The sequence below is a fragment of the Stigmatopora argus genome, chromosome 17 (assembly GCF_051989625.1).
Source record: "Stigmatopora argus isolate UIUO_Sarg chromosome 17, RoL_Sarg_1.0, whole genome shotgun sequence".
Taxonomy (NCBI): Eukaryota; Metazoa; Chordata; class Actinopteri; order Syngnathiformes; family Syngnathidae; genus Stigmatopora; species Stigmatopora argus.
Window position 1 is genome coordinate 7,283,250 of NC_135403.1, and position 19,056 is coordinate 7,302,305.

The window sequence follows — 19,056 nt, forward strand, 5'->3', positions numbered from 1 at the left end:
TTTTCAACGGCCGGCAAGTTGCTTTCCATGGGGAAATCTCTTCCATTTTCCTGTCAATGTGTTTCCAAAACATGACATGCATGATGGCAGAACCTGTCTGCAATCACAGGGGCACCTGGCGGGCCTTGGGGTATTTTTGTCAGAGCCATTGTACAACTCCTCTCCCATGCTCTGAGACTAAAGTAGTTCTTTGTGCCTCTCACCAGAATAAAATAAATTCCCTTAAAGGGTTCCATCCACTGTATCCATTTGAATAATGTGTTCAAAAGACACACCTCTTGAGTACAGTACATAATGTGAAGGGATTTTACATGGTCATTCATAAAATAGCAAACCAAAAAAGCATAAATGATACTATATAGTGGTACCTCGACATACGAGCAATTTGAGATACGGGTAAAATTTGGAGCAAATATTTATCTTGAGATACGAGACAAATTTTGATATACGAGCAGACAGCGGACGCGAGAGGCTGCTCATAGCAATATCATGGGCACTGTCTTTCTGGTCACAACTCCCTCTTTGTAATGTCTCTGCGAGCACTGGGCGGACCGTTGCATTTTTTCAGTGTTTTTTTCCCGTTAGTCAGTGCGAATGGCGTATTTACTACTTCTCGTTGGCAAGTGGTCGTGCGTTATCCTATTGTGAGGACATTTGTGTGCATCATTTTCGGAATATTTTGAAGGGAATACAAAAGCAAACAACCCTCGATAGGTTGCATCTGACAGTTAGGGTGGAGGCGGGGCAAATAGAGCCAACCCGGGAGAAGAAATGTATCAAATTTCAAAACAAAATTAGAACTAAGTTTAGTGTAAGGTTAGATTAAATTTATTTTTGAGTGTCTGCATCGTAATTCAAGTTCATTTAAATTTGTTTACGTTATGTTACGAACGCGTTACCGTGCAAAAAGTAAACCCCCCCTCTCTCCCCTCCGCGAAATCTGTCTAATTTTAATAATATTAAACACATTTTAGTAGTATTAAACCACTTGTTATTTGTTACTTTGTTAATAAATGGCAAATTAGAACAAATAAAAATGTTTTTACAATCCAATATCCTGTTTTTGGTGTTTTTTCAGAGGGTTGGAACAAATTAATTTGTTTTTAGTTCATTTCTATGGGAAACGTTCATTTGAGTTACGAGAAAATCGACATACGAGCTCAGTCCCTGAATGCATTAAGCTCGTATCTCGAGGTACCACTGTACTATCACCATGTGGTCTTGTCAGTCATTTGCTACAAAGACAATGACCAATACAAGCTAGGGAAAGTGGTGACATATAAACCATGGAAGGTGACATCATCTCCAGCTAAAAACAAAAATAATACAACCAAAAACTTACTGCATAATTAGAAAGAAAAAAAAGGTTGGATTTTCTTAAATGGATGAGCGGTTAAGTGGCTCCTTAAATGTAAAATAAGAGAATGTGAATGGGCTCGAAGTCAGCGGGTGAGGAAAAAGCCAATTATGCAGAAGAACTCTTGGCATCGCACTCTCTGGCTCCCATTAGGAGACATACTATTACCATGTTAAGCGGCACACTAAGGAGCATGCTGATTTGGTGACTCCATGCCTGTTATGTGCATGCTGGTGGTATCTTCAACCTCAATATGAAAGCAATCAACCCTGTAGCCTCCTTCTCTTCTTGGCTCTTTCGTATAACCCAATGTAAACCTTCGGAGGCACAGGCAATTTCAGATTGGAATATGAATTGATTTTTTTTTGACATTGTTTAAAGGATGAGGCAGGGAATCCAAAATATTTACACGTATCACATTGTATACATGGTAAAAAACTATGATTCCAGTATAGTAGCAGCTTTTCAAGGTAGTACTTCATTGGAAATTGTTTTGATTGTTAATTATAGGAAGGGATCCATTGTATGAATAAAATTTGATAAGTGACTGAAAAACGTAACATCCAGCCCTGATCACATTCCGCTTGGAATTAGATTAGATCTCCATTAGTTTTTCATACAGGAAAAGCCTAGTGTTATTGCATATCCGTGTTTAAAGAATATATTTTTTGAAGGTAAAAACAATAGTCCACAAATAACAATACATTGATCATGATTGATGCAGTAATTGGTGAAGCAACGATCCAAGCAAAGTTCAAATGCAAAACGTCAATCAATATTAGCAACTTTAAAATATGCAGTTTTAATTGCAATAGTTTTCATTGAAATGTTTGAAATATTTCACCGACATGATTGTTGAACACGTAAAAAAAGTATTTATTTTTTAAATATAACTGGTGGTGTTAAATGGACGTTGAATCAAATTGAAATGGGGATCCTGAAAGACAATAAAATCAGCAAATATATCATTGTTAATCATCAATACATCAAAAATCATTACAAAATCATCGTGAAATTGGGGCTTTCCAAAACCTATTTTTAAGGGAAATAGCAGCACGATAACCAATAGTCTACTCTTTTTTTAATTTGATCATTCAGAATGTCTGAAACGGAGGCCTGCAATTTCAATTCACACTCCAACAAATTAGTAATGCCCAATCATTCAAAAAAAATAGTCAACCTCAGGTCACAAAGGACAGTTTCCGGACAAACTAAACTGGAATTATCAAGGTAAAGCACCAATAGAAGGGATGTATCCCTACCTTATTTTTAATTTCACGCAATTTATGCACTTTCAAGGGCAATTTCTGACACAGCTTCTCTCCTGCCTCTTTTACTTTCATCTCTCCTGCCTCTTCCTGCTTCGTATTCTCCACCAGTGCCTCACAAAAGGAGAAACATGGGAGAAGGAAGGGCAGGAAGACAGGAGGGCAGACAGTCAGAAGTAGATGAAAGATGGATAAGGATAGACCCTTCCATCTGCTCCACTCGCCAAATTCATCCACTTATCTTAGCTGTTAATAACCTGCAAATATAGGACCATAGGTCTCATGAATAAAAGTGTAAAGAGTAGAGCTTGGCCCTTCAAACATGACAGTCATGCATTCCCTAGGAACACACCTATAATGCATGCTTTCCTTAGCGTCATCACGTTTCCACTTTTAAAAAAATGCCGGTGCCCACAAGTGCCTTATAAACTTTTAATCGTGTCTACCCATTGCAAATGGGTGCTGCGCTGACGGCTGTTTAAGTGCTTGAGAAGTTAGCTAGTTGGTGGAAAGGAAGGCCCAACAAGACTTTTCCGGCTTCTTTTCAAGCTGTGATATCATATTGTTGTGAGCGGTCTCGTTAAAGCACCCTCTGCAAGAATTTTAATTGGGTTTTGGCGTCACATGTTTCTGAGGACCTCCACCTTGAAAAGCGAATAAAAGGGGGAAAAAAGGCTATGATGGTGTCATTTTTTGTAGAGGATGATGAAAGACAAGTATTCACTCCACACACAAAATGTAGTGAAGAGATGCACACTACTGTTATGTGTATACTGAAAGATAAGCACTGGCAGTAATACTATTACAGATCTTTTTTCCTCCTTGCCATTGCACTAAAGTATTCATACTAATTCTATTGTACGTTATAAAAAATATATTAACTAAACAATGACTCATTACACCATTTTCTGCAATGAGTCTCAATGATCTTAAATAATCCATACTATTATATGTCAATAAAACCAATGCAAATGCTTGCTTCTGTTTATTTAATTCTACTTTTGTTGTCATACAAAGAGTGTATTCTTGCTACGAGGATTCTTCCAGGATACAGAACATTTTTCTTTGATTTATGTTAATTAGGTGACAGTGTTTCTCCATGTAGAGTATGGAATATTTTGGTCTGTGATTGCATGTTAATGGCTTCCTTTAAATTCATCTCTACAAAGTACATAAATTTAGCTCCCTCCAACTAACTATCAAGACACTTTAAATGGAACAGTTCTACCTAAGAGATCATCTTAGACCATCTTTGCACTAAATTAGGTGCACTCATGAGCCATCTTTTCTGTAATTTAATCTAGAAGGCGATTGCATTAACTTTGACACCATCAACAATCGTCTATGCATCGATATTACATTTGCAATCCATGTCTGTTGTTGGTGTTAAAATGTTTAGATGTAGCACACTTCCACAAAACCTCAAATCAAGTGCCACCCCAAGTCTAAGGCCTTTGAAAGAAATCATTGTGTGACTGCTAAGGATACGCTTCACTTCCTTCCATCTGCCACAATACTCTCTTAAACATTTTTTAAAAAAAATCCTAAACACATGGTCCTTCTCCCCCGAGTGGTCCGGTCTGACACTTGCACTCTGTTTGTGCAGGAGCAGCAATTTTGACTGGAGAGCATTGAGATGCTGCCCAAGTTTGAGTAATAATAATAATAAAAAACGCAGGGATCAGATCAGTTACTCCAGCCCCACGTGCAAATGGCAGTGTGGATGAGAGGGCGAGACACCCCACCCACCCCAACCTCCACAGCCTACCTCTCCTCACCACCAAGCATCGCTCTCTTTGCGACACAGGAACACCTAATGCATAATTAAAAACACTTTTCCTAAAAGGCGGTATGCACATTACTCTGCAACCACAGTGACATGCCTGGATACTCAAAAATGCCCACTTTAGCTGTAAAGAAGATGCGCACTCAAGTAGCTTGTGACAGGCAGCAAATACTGCAAAGAGGCCAGAAAAAGAGGAAGCAAATTGTCGAATAAAATTACTTGACAGAGAGGCAATTGAGGTTCATCCTTTCTTTTTTATCTCGGGTGTTCAGGCGCCACTTTTTCCAAATGATGAATCTCAGCCTCAATGTAGCGTGATTTTAAAACAAAACAAAAAACATTAAAAATTAGGCATGCAGACTCCTCATTTCAGACGAGAATAAGAATAGAAGTGGGCTACATTTAAACCATTACTACAACTAAATAGGCGTCTATAATTGGATGTTACCTTTACTTGAACCCGAAAGCAAAAAAATAAAAAATAAACACTGTTCTTGACAATCATCAAGAGTTATCCAGCTAAATTATTAATAGTTGAATATAATCCAACACAAGTATTTGATCATTTCCAAACTACCATCAGGCACATGCACCCCGAAACTACCCAGGGATGTCTCATTCAAAGTACTGTCAAACATTTCTTTGAATAAATTTAGAACCTAAAGTACCTGTTTAAAATGTACCAGGGGAAGCCTAACCATAATTGTCAGCCCAGATGATGTCAAATTAATACCATACCGGGCAGCTCCAGAAGAGACAGATGCAATTAAACTTGATAGATGACAAAAACCACAATGACTTCCACAAGAGGGCACCAGCAAAAAAAAAATCACCATTATCTGGACATTAACTTTAACAAAGCCCCCCCAAAAATGAATAAATAAAAGAAAAATAAATGAGTCGTTTTCTAAGCAATCCCTATTAATAATACCAAGCGAGAGGAAACTTTTACCCTTCAATTCCACTTTAACAGAACAACTTTAACAAAGTCAACTTGGAAATTGAACAAACTTACAAGCAATGAAGTCCACTCTCTCCAAAAGATCCCCCACCCCGCTCATCAACAAGTTCGGAGGTCGCCACCGAGTGATCACGAATGAAGAATGAAGCGTTTTAAGACGCGCTCTTGCACGAAGCGGAAGGTGATGACTTGGCACGTCAGTCTCAGAGGGCTCGTTGCGCACACCACCACGACCACCATCGCTCTATTTAGACGATCGCGGGAGGAGGATGGTCCTGCCACATCATGAACACAAATGACTGATTGCCGTCCTGGGGGCTCGCTCAGCACAGTGCGTCATGCAAACCGGAGCACTTCTGGACTCGAGCTCCGATGCCAAAGTGTCCATCATAGTCCCGATCTGAGAGTCACTCCATCGTGGGTCGAGATGAAACACTGGCAAACTTCACCGAGATACTACTGGGGTCTCTCTCTCTTTTCTTTTTAAATCTTAGGACCCCATTATAGTACCCCCTGGCTTAGAGCTGACTAAGCGAGATGTGATGGCGGCGAAGATGGTGCGCTCCCGGGCGCACGCTCAGTTTCGCAACTCCACCACGCGCACCTATGGGTGGTCTCTCTCCTCCCCACCCAACCTCCTTGTTCACCACGCCAAATATTCTCCCCTGGCTCAGTATGCATCCACGCACACGCACAACCCTTTCAAGCATACGGTTGTAAAGACAAAAAATAAAAATAAAAGTGAATATGTATACCCAAGTCATGTATTCACCTATATAGCCCCATAATTATTAAATCGGGATAACACTTTAAGGGACATTTGAATACATGTAATGCCTACGATATATAAAAATAATCGTGCAGTATTCCATTATTACACGGACATCTTAATGGCTAAATTTGGGAATACTAACCTATCGTCAAACCTTATGGTTTTATAAGAATGTGTGTGAACTCATCGTATTACGAAAAAAGTGTGTTTAATCAAGAAAGTGGGTGACTTTCAAAGAGTTAAACCAACAAAAACAAAAACTGCTAAAAGAAAAATGAGGTCATGACACTGAACGTTAACCTTGCAGCGTATTATTATTTAGTAATCCTTAGCATCCTAAAAGAATAGGGAAAACCACAACTATAATAGTTAATCTTATAATACATTTAAAATTATGCACATTTAACCTTCCCACATATAAAAAACAGAAAATAGTGAATAAATGAATACCACGACGGATTAAAATTCAAAAATATGCTACTTTAAAAAAATCCCAGGCAAAAAAAAGCACACTTTGATCATATATTAAAGAATCTAATCATTATAAATGTGAAGTGTTTTATTATTTTAATCATTTAAAAAAATCAAATAAATAAATAAATAACCAAACAGGCACCTGGCCGCGACACGCAAACATTTCCACCGCGTGGTGCGCATCTAAAAAGCGTCAAAAGTTCACCAACATTCCGAGAAACCATTGGATTTTAACGCAAACGCGACGGGGAAGCCTTTTCTCACCTTTATCTCACAGTTTGGCGTCCATGCCGCCTGTTGCAGCCGTTTAAATCCGCTTTAAGACGGGACATGTCAAGCAGGTGCCGCCGGTTAGCGTCCGTCCTCGCGTCCGATCGAAGAAGCGACACTGCACGGCTGGAGGGAGGAAAGAGTGATCAAGAAAACAGCTGTGAACGGTCCCGGAAGCAATGTCGATGTTTAAAAGTTTGCAGAAATACAGAGGCTGTCGGATGCCAACATTCCGAGTGGCTCTGTTCGGGGGGGTTCGGGTCGTCAGAGGCGAGGAGCGAGAGTGCCGAAACTGCCGAGTGGCTGCACGCACCCAGACATGTTGTGCCTTTGACAGCTGCACTTGCTTGATTCCTTTGCAGACGGCAGCTGCTGGAAGACACCACCTTGAACTGCACTTGTTTTATTCATCAAAGATGTCGCGGCATCGGCATGTCACAAGTTGGGATAAAGCGTGGGACATGTGACACCCGCATCACCAAACAAATTCACAGCATCTTACTTATGTGGTGAGAATGCATCAAGGTGCGTCTCAACAGTAAGAAAATAAGACGGGGGAGGACAATGGCTTTATGAATTGTTTTCATTGCATGGTCAATTGTTTGGCAGTATTCTAAAAGTAGTTTGGTAATTGGTATATGTGTGAAGAAGAGATGTTACTCTTATTACTTTTGGCCTACAGTAGAGTTGCTACTTTTTTCCTCTTTTTTTCCAGAGATGCCTACAAGATTAACCAATAAGAAGTAGCAACAATAAGCACATGACTCCATTAAACCAATCAGATGTGACAATAGAGTCATTATTTATATATATATATATACATACACAGATACACATGCATATACACACATATACACACACATACACATGCATATACAAATGCATATACACACATATACACACATTTATACACATGCATATACACATATATACACATGCATATACACACATATACACCCATATATACACATACATATACACACATACACATGCATATACACACACATACACATGCATATACACACATACACATGCATATACACACATATATACACTTGCATATACACACATATACACATGCATATACACACGCATATACACACGCATATACACATGCATATACACACATATATACACTTGCATATACACACATACACATGCATATACACACATATACACACATTTATACACATGCATATACACATATATACACATGCATATACACACATATACATGCATATACACACATATATACACTTGCATATACACACATATACACATGCATATACACACGCATATACACATGCATATACACACATATATACACTTGCATATACACACATACACATGCATATACACACATACCCATGCATATACACACATACATATATACACATGCATATACACACACATACACACATATATACACACATACACACATATGGGGTGCACATATGTGTACATGCATATACACATATATACAAACACATATACACATGCATATACACAGATATATACACATGCATATACACACATATACACATGCATATACACACATATATACACATGCATATACACACATATACACATGCATATACACACATGCATATACACACATATACATGCATATACACACATATATACACATATATACACATACATATACACGCAGGTGGCATTTAGTGGTACAAATATTTATAGAGAAACTATATTGTAAAAGTGAGTATTGATAGCAATTAATCCCTGTCCTGGATCAACGCTACATCAAGTGAGGCAGCTATAAAGCACACAAGCATGATCACTGTTGGTTCATTATTGTTTGACTCGTCAAGGGTGGGGACGATGGAGACAGCTCTCCTTGCAGCCGTCTTTTTCTTTGTGTCTCTCTCAGCCTGAGGGCTGCATGCCTGTCATGAACCACTTTTTTTTTAATTCACTCTGTGACAAAAGAGAGGTGCAACACAGTAAGCTAACAATAAAACAGTTTAGGCTCAGACTAAAATACAATGGCACTTTGATATGTTCACTCAAAACAAAAAAAAGAATAGAGGATAATCCTCTATTATTTTCTTTGATACAAGAGTTAAGCCTTTAAGCAACATGTGGCTGGCACTTGAACCTGAGTTAGACACTTCTAAGACTAAATACACTACAAAAATAACCACTGTCTATATGTAAGGTCAGACAAATTGTCCCAGTTTGATAAGAATGTAGTAAACGTTCAATGACATTTAAGCATAGGCCCATAATAGCATGTCGTTTTTTATGATGAAATATATGCCATTGACAACTTACACTCTACAAAACCTACATCTAAAACCATGTTTTTGTGTCTACAAAATAGGAGTTCAAGATTTTTATTTTCTTTAAAAACAATTAACAATTTTACAAAATTCCTCCCTTTTATCAGGTTTTAATAACCTTAACGTTTTTTGAAAATTGATGGGTAAATTGCCTTGTTGTTAATTGGGAACTTGTATGTACGAGACAGCCAGCGACTCTTTCTTAATTAGAGAGTTGCTCTCTTTCATATCCCAAATCATTCCACACTTGTGCCCACTTTAATTTCTGTTAACACTTGAGAAGTGATATTTGGAACTCATTATATTCCTACTGGTTTGACCAGGGGTGTCAAACTCAGTTTAGTTTGCAGTTTAAATTAATGTCAACGAGATCTCGTAGGTCGGACTACTTTATTTTTGTCCCCAAAAAGTTAACTTACTTGCTGCTATTGACATCAAATGACATACGATCCATTTTGACTGGGAAAACGAATTAATGGATAGGACATCTAGCGCCGTCAATGGCACTGTAACATGAGAATTCATAGACATTTTAAGTGAATTGGACTTCTATTGTTGCCGATTCTAAGCAATGAGTTAATTCCGCATCACTTCCATTTTAGGGTACTTACAGGTCACTCCTGGTACATTTTAGATCATTTTCTATTGATTTTGAGGATGCTTCTTGTTCGTTTGTCCGTTTCTGCTAATTTTTGGGCATTTCCAGGTTGTTTGCTCTTGCTTTTGGGGCATTTTAAGGTGCCTTATTAACCCATTGGCTTCCTTTAAAGGCGCTGCTTTAGGGCAGGGAGCGAATGAATGAGAGTGATTGCGGACAAAAAAATTGAGCAAAGAAAAAAAATGAAAGCATTTAATTCTGTATGCACCGTATGAATGCGTGTGCGGTCAATTGGTCGCCGGTCTTTTGGTCGCGGTCTTTTGGTCGCGGTCTTTTGGTCGCGGTCTTTTGGTCGCGGTCTTTTGGTCGCCCTGACCGCGACAACGGGCGACCAAAAGACCGACGACCAAAAGACCGGCGACAAAACAAGGTAAAACAACACGGTCTACGCATCAATAAAAGCCAACAATGGCCATGAGCAGTTTCACTGAGCCGACGTGTGAGTGTATAAGAGTTTGTATGTACATGCGTTGTCCCTTTAAGAAGCTAAGTCAGTCAGGGTCTTAACAAGTTCTCCAACAAAAAACAATAAAAGTCCGGGAAATTTGGAGCTTTTCTTTAGCCTAATAATTAATAGGGCATTAAGTATGACTAAATAGTAATTCGCAGTTTGTATTTAGGGAATTTGAGCAACGATTTAAATGGTAATTATCAATAACCTTTCGGGCGACCAAAAGACCGGCGACCAAAAGATCGGCGACCAATTGACCGTGTACCGTATGAATGAGCTACAAAGCGCCCATCAGGCAAGACAACCCTACGGGCTGGATTGGACCCACTAGCGGGCCACTTTTAGTCCACGAGCTGCATGTTTGACACCCATATAAATGTAATATCTACGGATTTTACAGTTCACCAAATGTAGGCCTATTGAGACCATTTAGGGGGAGCTGTATGAGCCATTTTTTTAAAGTTATATAATATTTACCATGTTTGGATTCCCCTGCTTTTGTGATAGAGGTGATCTGCATTTCTGTACATGCACCAGACAGTCAGTGTTAGTGATCCCACCTACTAAACCAGGCTCCTTGGGGGACCAGTCACAGAGTGAAAAGTCACTTCCCTTTTCAATACAGGATGGGTTGAAGGAGCAAATCAGGTCAGTCGCTCTGCTTATCAGCCTGGCGCTAACCCTGGGCTCCAATCTGCTGCATGCAGACCTCCTCCGCTTATCCAATCCTATATGGTGTTCTAAGCCCATGCACCAACTCGCTGAAATTGAAATATCATATTAAGTTATAAAACAATACCTGAAAGAATTACACGGTGGCGTAATCCAAAAAGTGCATGATTGAAAAAGGATTAGCGGACAGGGGGAGGAGTGAACCAAATAGTTTGGTAGATTGTATGGTGGCGGGGGCGACGGAGTGCCTCAGGTCAACTGTGAATTGGGGCCACCCTGTTATGGTTTACGTGCTCCTGCGAGTGATTTGGTTTCTTAACAGGTGCAGAGAAAATTTGTCCTTGTAACATGGTGCGCGTCTGACCATGCCTCCGTGCTTTAAACTGGATGTCATTGAAAAGACAGCATCACTCTTAGGGGAGAATTTTAGCCTAGAGTCAAAATTAACAGTGTTTTTTAAATTTTTTTCCATGTTGTTGGTTGGGGGACTGAATGAGATCCAGAATGGATTGGACACAGGATCTGTGGATCGGTTCCGGTAGCTGATGGTAATGATGACAAATAGTTTCCTCAGCTTAGCACCCCAGAGAAATGAAGTCCACGTCTTTGGAAGTTGGTCTACTAAATTAGCTTTTGTCAATATTGTGGTTCTAATTTGTGTACTCAGGATGTGCTGACAGAAATATTGGTTACTGTAACTGACTGCAGGAATTGAATACTATTGGCTCATTCATGGTGTCATTAGAATACAGGGATGAATGTATGGACGTGATTAGATTCTCTGCTGCCATTAAAAATCAAGATGTGTGTGAGAAAATTCAATAATACTGTATATACGGTTTTAAATGGTACCTGTAAATAGTTCATAAATTTGAAAACAAACAGACATTTAGCCCGATGAGTTTAGTGTTCTGGAGACAAGTGTGACTATAAATGCATGGGTGTGATCCAATGACTGCTTGTATTATGACATTTCCATTATCATTCATGGCACTTTTGTTTTGTGTCATTACCAGGTTTGTTTGACTGCTATTTGGTAGAGAACTTGCACAGCCTCCCAATGGAGAAAAATTAGGGACACATTGACTTAATGTGAGAATTTAACAAGAGTTGTAAAACTACAAGAATAGATATTTCAGGAATAAAGTGGGCAATAATCTGATCTGCTTGAATTTCTCAACATATTTCCCATGGCACTTTAATCTTGCCCTTAAAATCAAACTTCATATATATTGAGTGACTTACATTATACATTTTTAATCAAATTTGATTTGCTTCACGTGATCTGGATTTAGTTGCAGACCACTTTCTGTCCATTGCTCCTCAGAGAGCTGTCAAGAAGAATGCTGACAAAACATTTACTTGTGCATTTTGAATGGTAGATCTTGTTTAATTTTATGATTTCGCTTTGTATAGCTTGATACATACTATAGTGAATTTTCACCATCTATTTCACAGTTACGCTACATATTCTTGACTGCGTAATGACACATTGTTAATCTTGTGAATAGTTTTAATCTGCATGAAAAAAGCAAAATATGTACTTGAAATTTGGCAATCACATTTGACCCAACAGGGGAATATTTCAAAGTAATTTGTCTTCTTTTCACAAGTGAAATGGACCTTAAGATGAGGTCCAGAGGTATTGGAAAATAAATAGTCATGTCCATATCCTTAAAAGCTGAATTAAAACGCGTATGAAGTTGAATCTGAGGATACTATGATGGCGTTTCGGAGCTCCAGTCGGGGATAGAAAAAGTCTTGGATTGTGTTTTTTGGTTTCCAATTGTGTACTCTAGGCGAATGCACACATGTCGGTCACTTTCCTCCGAGGGGTACATATTGACCTCCCCAGTCATCGGCGTGTCTTGAACGACATCCACGGACTCATCCAGGTACAAAACCGCTTGCTTCCAGTGGGTCTCGGTCTTAAAAGGGGACGTGGACAGAACCAGAGGTTGCGGTTTGTCCGGAAGAGGGAAGGAGACCGTGAAATAGACGCAAAATGCATTGACTGCAGCCGATCCAAAAGAATCACACCTGAAGTGACCTTTGACCGACCGCAGTTCCTCCACGGTGACCGTGTGGAGATCCAACTCGGCGAACCGGGCCGGATGAGACAACACGTCCTCGGCGGTCACCGGGCTGACAGAAATGTCCGAGTTCTTGATGCATTTCCTGGCAAAGTCACTCATGCATGACATGTCGATGCCATACTCGTCTTTGACATTATGCCAGAAATGCAAGCGGTCTTCCACCAGCGGCTCGCAAATGGGGGTGATGAAGAGTTCTGCTTTGCTGGGTAGAATGATCCCTCCTGTCTTTTTCAACCACTTGTCGCGTGCGTATACCACTGAGTTTAGCATGGATTCGTGCAGGAGGGCATAACCCATCCACTCGCTCACGATCACCTCCACCATTTCCGGTAGCTCCACCGTTTCCACAGTCCCTCGGATGACTTGGATTTTATCCTCCATCTTGTTGTGTTTGACAATTTTCACAGCTTGTTCCGCGATAGAACACGCTTCCACGGCGTATACTTTTCTGGCACCGGCCTGGACGCAGAACATGCTCAAAACGCCGGTACCTGCCCCCACGTCCAGTACAACCTTACCCCGAATCGATTCGCTATTCTTCAGAATGGCCCATCTATACGTGTTGGTTCGTACGTGGTCCGCTATCATTTCTTCGTGAATAGTTACATCGGAATAGCTATCAAAGTATAGGCTGTCCTGTCGAGTTTGATTTAATTTTCGTTTCTTTGCCACGCGAGACATGTTTACCACCGCGTTGTAGAAGCGTATCTCCGTGGTACTTCCGCATTACGGAATTTGGGATTTGTAGTTTTTAACAACCCACGTTACAGCAGTGTGAATGTAAAATAGGACTACAACTCCCATGATTTAGCGATTAGGACCCGAGAGTGGGAGGTTACTTTCACAGATTGGACAGAGTAGTTTTCACCAGCAGGGATGTATATAACTATTTCCATTAAAAAAGAAAGAAAGAAAGAAACACTAATGTATTCATAAAATGTAGATTTTTTTTTAAGTCTCTATATTTTAAATACAATCTAAACTGAGTTTTGATTAAATGCATTTTTAAAAATTAGTATGATCAGCTGCAATTCCCTATGACTTTAATGATAATAATAATAATAACAATAGTAATAACAATGATAATACTACTACTACTACTACTACTACTACAACTACTACTACTAATAATAATAACAATAGTAATAACAATGATACTACTACTACTAATAATAAAAATAATAATAGCAATAGTAATAACAATGATACTACTACTACTACTACTAATAAAAATAATAGCAATAGTAATAACAATGCTACTACTACTACTGCTACTACTAATAATAATAATAATAAAAATAATAATACAACTACTACTACTACAACAACAACTACTACTACTACAACAACAACTACTACTACTACAACAACAACTACTACTACTACTGCTACTACTACTACTAATAATAATAAAAATAATAATACAACTACTACTACTACAACAACAACTACTACTACTACAACAACAACTACTACTACTACTGCTACTACTACTAATAATAATAATAAAAATAATAATACAACTACTACTACTACAACAACAACTACTACTACTACAACAACAACTACTACTACTACAACAACAACTACTACTACTACTGCTACTACTACTAATAATAATAATAAAAATAATAATAATAATAATACAACTACTACTACTACTACAACAACAACTACTACTACTACAACAACTACTACTACAACAACAACTACTACAACAACTACTACTACAACAACAACAACTACTACTACTACAACTACAACAACAACAACTACTACTACAACAACTACTACTACTACAACAACTACTACAACAACTACTACTACAACAACAACAACTACTACTACAACTACTACTACTACAACAACTACTACTACTACTACAACAACAACAACTACTACTACTACAACAACAACAACAACTACTACTACTAATTATTATAATAATTATAAAGACAATAACAACAACAACAATAATGACAATAATAATAATTAATAATAGTAACAAAAATGATTACAATATGTTTTGCAGAAAATAATTGTCTGTCAAAGACTAGTTGTCTCTTTGGATTGCACCATACTCTATGCCTCGGTTCATGTGCTACATCTCAACATCAACACCGTCTACCTTTTAACAAGCGGCGCAAGAGACGGCTGAGATTTTTTACAAAGTTATGGCAGGCAGAACTCTTATCTTGATGGTCCTCTCGGGTTTTCAGAGATGTTTCCCAAACGATACGGGGAAAATGAGGAGCTGTATCCTGTGTTATAACGTTGAAAACATGGGGGTGGGCTGAGAGGAGTGGTCTGCAGAAGAAAACAAAGATAAAGGGGACAGATTCAATTTTTACATTTGGATTCAACAGAACGAAATGGTGGAAAGAAGATAACCTGCAAAAAAACAAACATATGCTGTTGTGTTTTTCATGAGGGTAGAAATAGAATGGGAATGACCTCTTTTTCAACTAAAGAATGAAACATTGGGACAGTGTAAATATTTAAATCAACACTTGACAAATGTAAATGTTATCCAAACACTGGAGGGAATTGATGTAGAGCCTAAAGCGAACTTGGGCAATGTAATAAAACGTGATGATGGATATCTATCTACACTGGGATACATACCTTCGTTGCGAAACGTAAACACATCGTGAGGGTGTGAATTTGACAGGCTGGTTTGAAGCATAGCTGCTGGAGATGAACACAGACAAGAAGCAGTTGGCCGTGTCGTCCTCTGCTCCTCTCAAGCTTTGGGCAAACTACTGCCAAACCCAAACACAGCCAGCATCCTGCTCATGCTGTGTCCGCTGGCCATGTTTACCTTCTTCTTTACACTGTATGTTACAAATCCTGTTTTAATACATAGAGAAAATCTGCATGAAAAGCAACCATTTCAAAGTTAAGTGGAGTGCATGCCATGCTATATTATTAAAGTGCTATTTGTATTTTTTTAAACTATTTTGAGTAAATTGTACTGTATATCATCTTACACAGGAAAACCCAGTCATGAGAGTGAATCACTCTTAAATTAAAACAGTAATGATTTTTTTTCCCAGACAATGTTTTAGCAACATTTTACTTATTCATGAGTGTACACATTCAAAACAGTCTTGTTAGTTGTAGTACTATTTCAACCAAAAGGCTGGTAAACCTCCAAATAATTGAAATTGAGAACAAAATAAAAAGGAGTCTTCATAATAAATTGATCTTAAGTTTCCCATTAGAAAATACACACTTAATATAGAAGCTTTGCAAAAATGTCAGTCATGCAAATTGAGACTATTCATTGTTAATTTTCCACATTGGTGCAAACTCCAACAAATTGTGTTATTGAGTATGTGTGTGAGAAAAAGACTACTTCAATAAAGAACAAATACAAAGTAATAAGAGTTGTATAACGATACTGTATGCGTGAGTAGGGGTATGAAAAAGAGGTTGGCTTTTCACGAAGGCCACCAGCAGCTGTTCCTCTTGGTCGGCTTGCACGGCCTCATGGGAGCTTCTTGTGCACTGTGAGAAACACCGGACCTGTCAGCTGCTGCAACCAACACACACATACACACGTGATCACAATAGTCTCCTGTAAATTTATATGAGCATGCAGAGAATTCCAAAATTATCATGAAATGAATTCGTACAGAAGAACTTGCAAGCGCATATAGAACAAGTGTCAAAGTGGCGGCCAGGGGGCCAAATCTGGCCCGCCGCATCATTTTGTGTGGCCCGGGAAAGTAAATCATGAGTGCCGACTTTCTGTTTTAGGATCAAATTAAAATGAAGAGTATAGATGTATATTACATTTCCTGATTTTCCCCCTTTTAAATCAATAATTGTAATTTTTTAATCAATTATTTCTGTGTTTTTAGTTCAAAAATAATTTTGTAAAATCTAAAAATATATAAAAAAGCTAAAATAAACATTGTTTTAGATCTATAAAAAAATGAATATTCAGGGCTTTTAATCCATTTATTAAAAAAATCTAAATATTATATCTAAAATGGTCCGGCCCACATGAAATCGAGTTGACGTTACCGCGGCCTGCGAACCAACCTGAGTCTGACACCCCTGGCATAGAGGAATGCACACCGCTTAACGGCAATATTTGGGTGCAATGACTTTCTATTGATCCCCCCCCCCCCCTACTGATTAATATTGAGTTGGTCTGATATGTGTCTTATAATGAAAAGAAGCTGGTCCATCACATCTCCTTCCTCCAACTGCTTCATCCATTTGGATGTCTTTTCCAAATTTGTCTTAGGTATTTGACTGCACTGAATCAGCACACATGCCAATGCTTTTCAACCAAAAACCTATAACAATGGCTGAAGCAAAATGCCCACCAGGTTTTAAATTGCTGTTTATTTGTCCAGTCACCCAGCCACCACACACACTGTGACAGCAACCAACCCGACAGCAAGACTTGGCTGACAATCCGCATCCCGGGAAATCAATTCATTAATTACATCCTCTTCCCTGTAGACTCACTTTCTTCATGCAGCCAAATATCAGTGACATGGCAATGCAATCAGATCAAATTACCAAGTACAAGCCCCATTAAGCATAGTATAGATAACCTAGGCAGGCTAGAATGGAAAAACTGCAACCCCCCTTCACCCTTAAATGTCTGTATTTTAATGTTGTTTATGTGATGATGAAATCTTACAACAAAGTAAATGTGCCCCAATGGAGTTTTACAAACCTCCACAAGCCCCTTTACTTGCAAGTAATAATATGTCCAATTATAATGCTTAACCTCATTAGGGTCGTGAGTGTGCTGGAGCCAATCCCAGCTCATTTTGGCCGAGAGACAAGGCACACCATTAAATGATTGCCAGCAAATCACAAAGCACATCGAGACAAAGAATTTATCCAGACTAATATTAAGACAAAAGGATCATTTAGAGATCTGCTTACCATTTGGCCACTGTACTGACCAAAACTAATAAAATGGGATGTGAAATGATTTTAACAGTGAATATTTTAACCTATTGAAATTGATTAATGAGGAACATCCGTATATATTTGCCAAGATATGCAAATTAGGTGTGTGATAGAATACTTTCAAACTGTAAAGGTTGGGCAGAATATCTTGAATTCTATGCAAAGATAATCTGTGATTTAATACATTGAATCTTGGTGAAAATGATTCTAAACTACATTATCATAATTGAGTACTTTTTGAATTACATTTCAAAATAATGAAACAATGAAAAAAAAAGTTCCAATCCTCCACAATTTTGTGTAAGGTTAAAAAAAATCTAAGTTGACAGCAATTAACCTTTAAAAGCCATGTGTGGCAAAAATCTTTGGGCATGAACACACATTAAAACGTAATGATGGTACTTCATTATGTTACCTTGGACTATTAATAGGCCAACATTCAGTAATTAAGACTCGGCACATTTAAATTCAGCCTGTGAACCTGAAATTGTAGTTGCACTTTTATATTTGTATTTTCCACAAGGTAATTGTTTCCACACTTATGAAGGTAAAATAAATAAAAAGTGAACTAAATTTCACATAGCCTTTCACAGACACTATTGCAATTTATATTCCATACCACTTATCCTCACAAGGGTGCCAGAAGCTATCCCAGCGAATCACGGGCAAAAAGAGGGGGACACCCTGAATTGGTTGCCGGCCAATCACAGGGCACAATAAAACTAACAACCTCTCAAGCTCACAATCAAATGGGAATCAAACCTAGACTGCGCACACCAAACTCAGGCTGCATCATCACGTTATTTCCATTTAAATAGACTTAATTGTTTATAAATATTAAAATAAAGCTTTTTAGTTTTTTGCTTGTCGCAGTAGAGATAGTTGAGAAGGAATTAATTTTGAAGGAGTAATTTGCTGCCATAATTAGATCAATGACTTGTTAATGTCTTGTCGGAAGAGACCGCGTTGGCTTTTCACAGGCGATTTCACGGTAAAAAGTACCATTTCACAAGCATCCAAGGAACTATTATGCCAGAGGTTAAGAGC

At 38.4% G+C, this 19,056-nt stretch overlaps 2 protein-coding genes across 5 annotated transcripts in view; both read right to left on the reverse strand.

Annotated features, from left to right (window-relative positions):
* LOC144091682 (netrin-G1-like) overlaps window positions 1-19,056 on the reverse strand; it is a 170,890-nt gene that overhangs the window by 74,298 nt on the left and 77,536 nt on the right. The window contains exons 2-4 of one of the 4 annotated variants that reach the window (XM_077624218.1): window positions 15,694-16,606; window positions 15,197-15,375; window positions 6,883-7,257 (exon numbers count right to left, since the gene is read on the reverse strand). The gene's annotated coding sequence lies outside the window, so the exon portion shown is untranslated. Of the gene's footprint in view, window positions 1-5,426; window positions 5,977-6,882; window positions 7,736-15,196; window positions 15,376-15,693; window positions 16,607-19,056 lie in introns of those variants that run through there. The other 3 variants (XM_077624219.1, XM_077624220.1, XM_077624221.1) reach the window with 3 other exon arrangements.
* Window positions 8,586-14,091, reverse strand: prmt6 (protein arginine methyltransferase 6). Its single transcript, XM_077624840.1, has 2 exons — window positions 10,778-14,091; window positions 8,586-8,826 (listed from the first exon to the last, which is right to left on the reverse strand). Exon 1 carries the CDS (start codon window positions 13,747-13,749, stop codon window positions 12,691-12,693), a length of 1,059 nt encoding a protein of 352 aa, XP_077480966.1. The 5' UTR covers window positions 13,750-14,091; the 3' UTR covers window positions 8,586-8,826; window positions 10,778-12,690.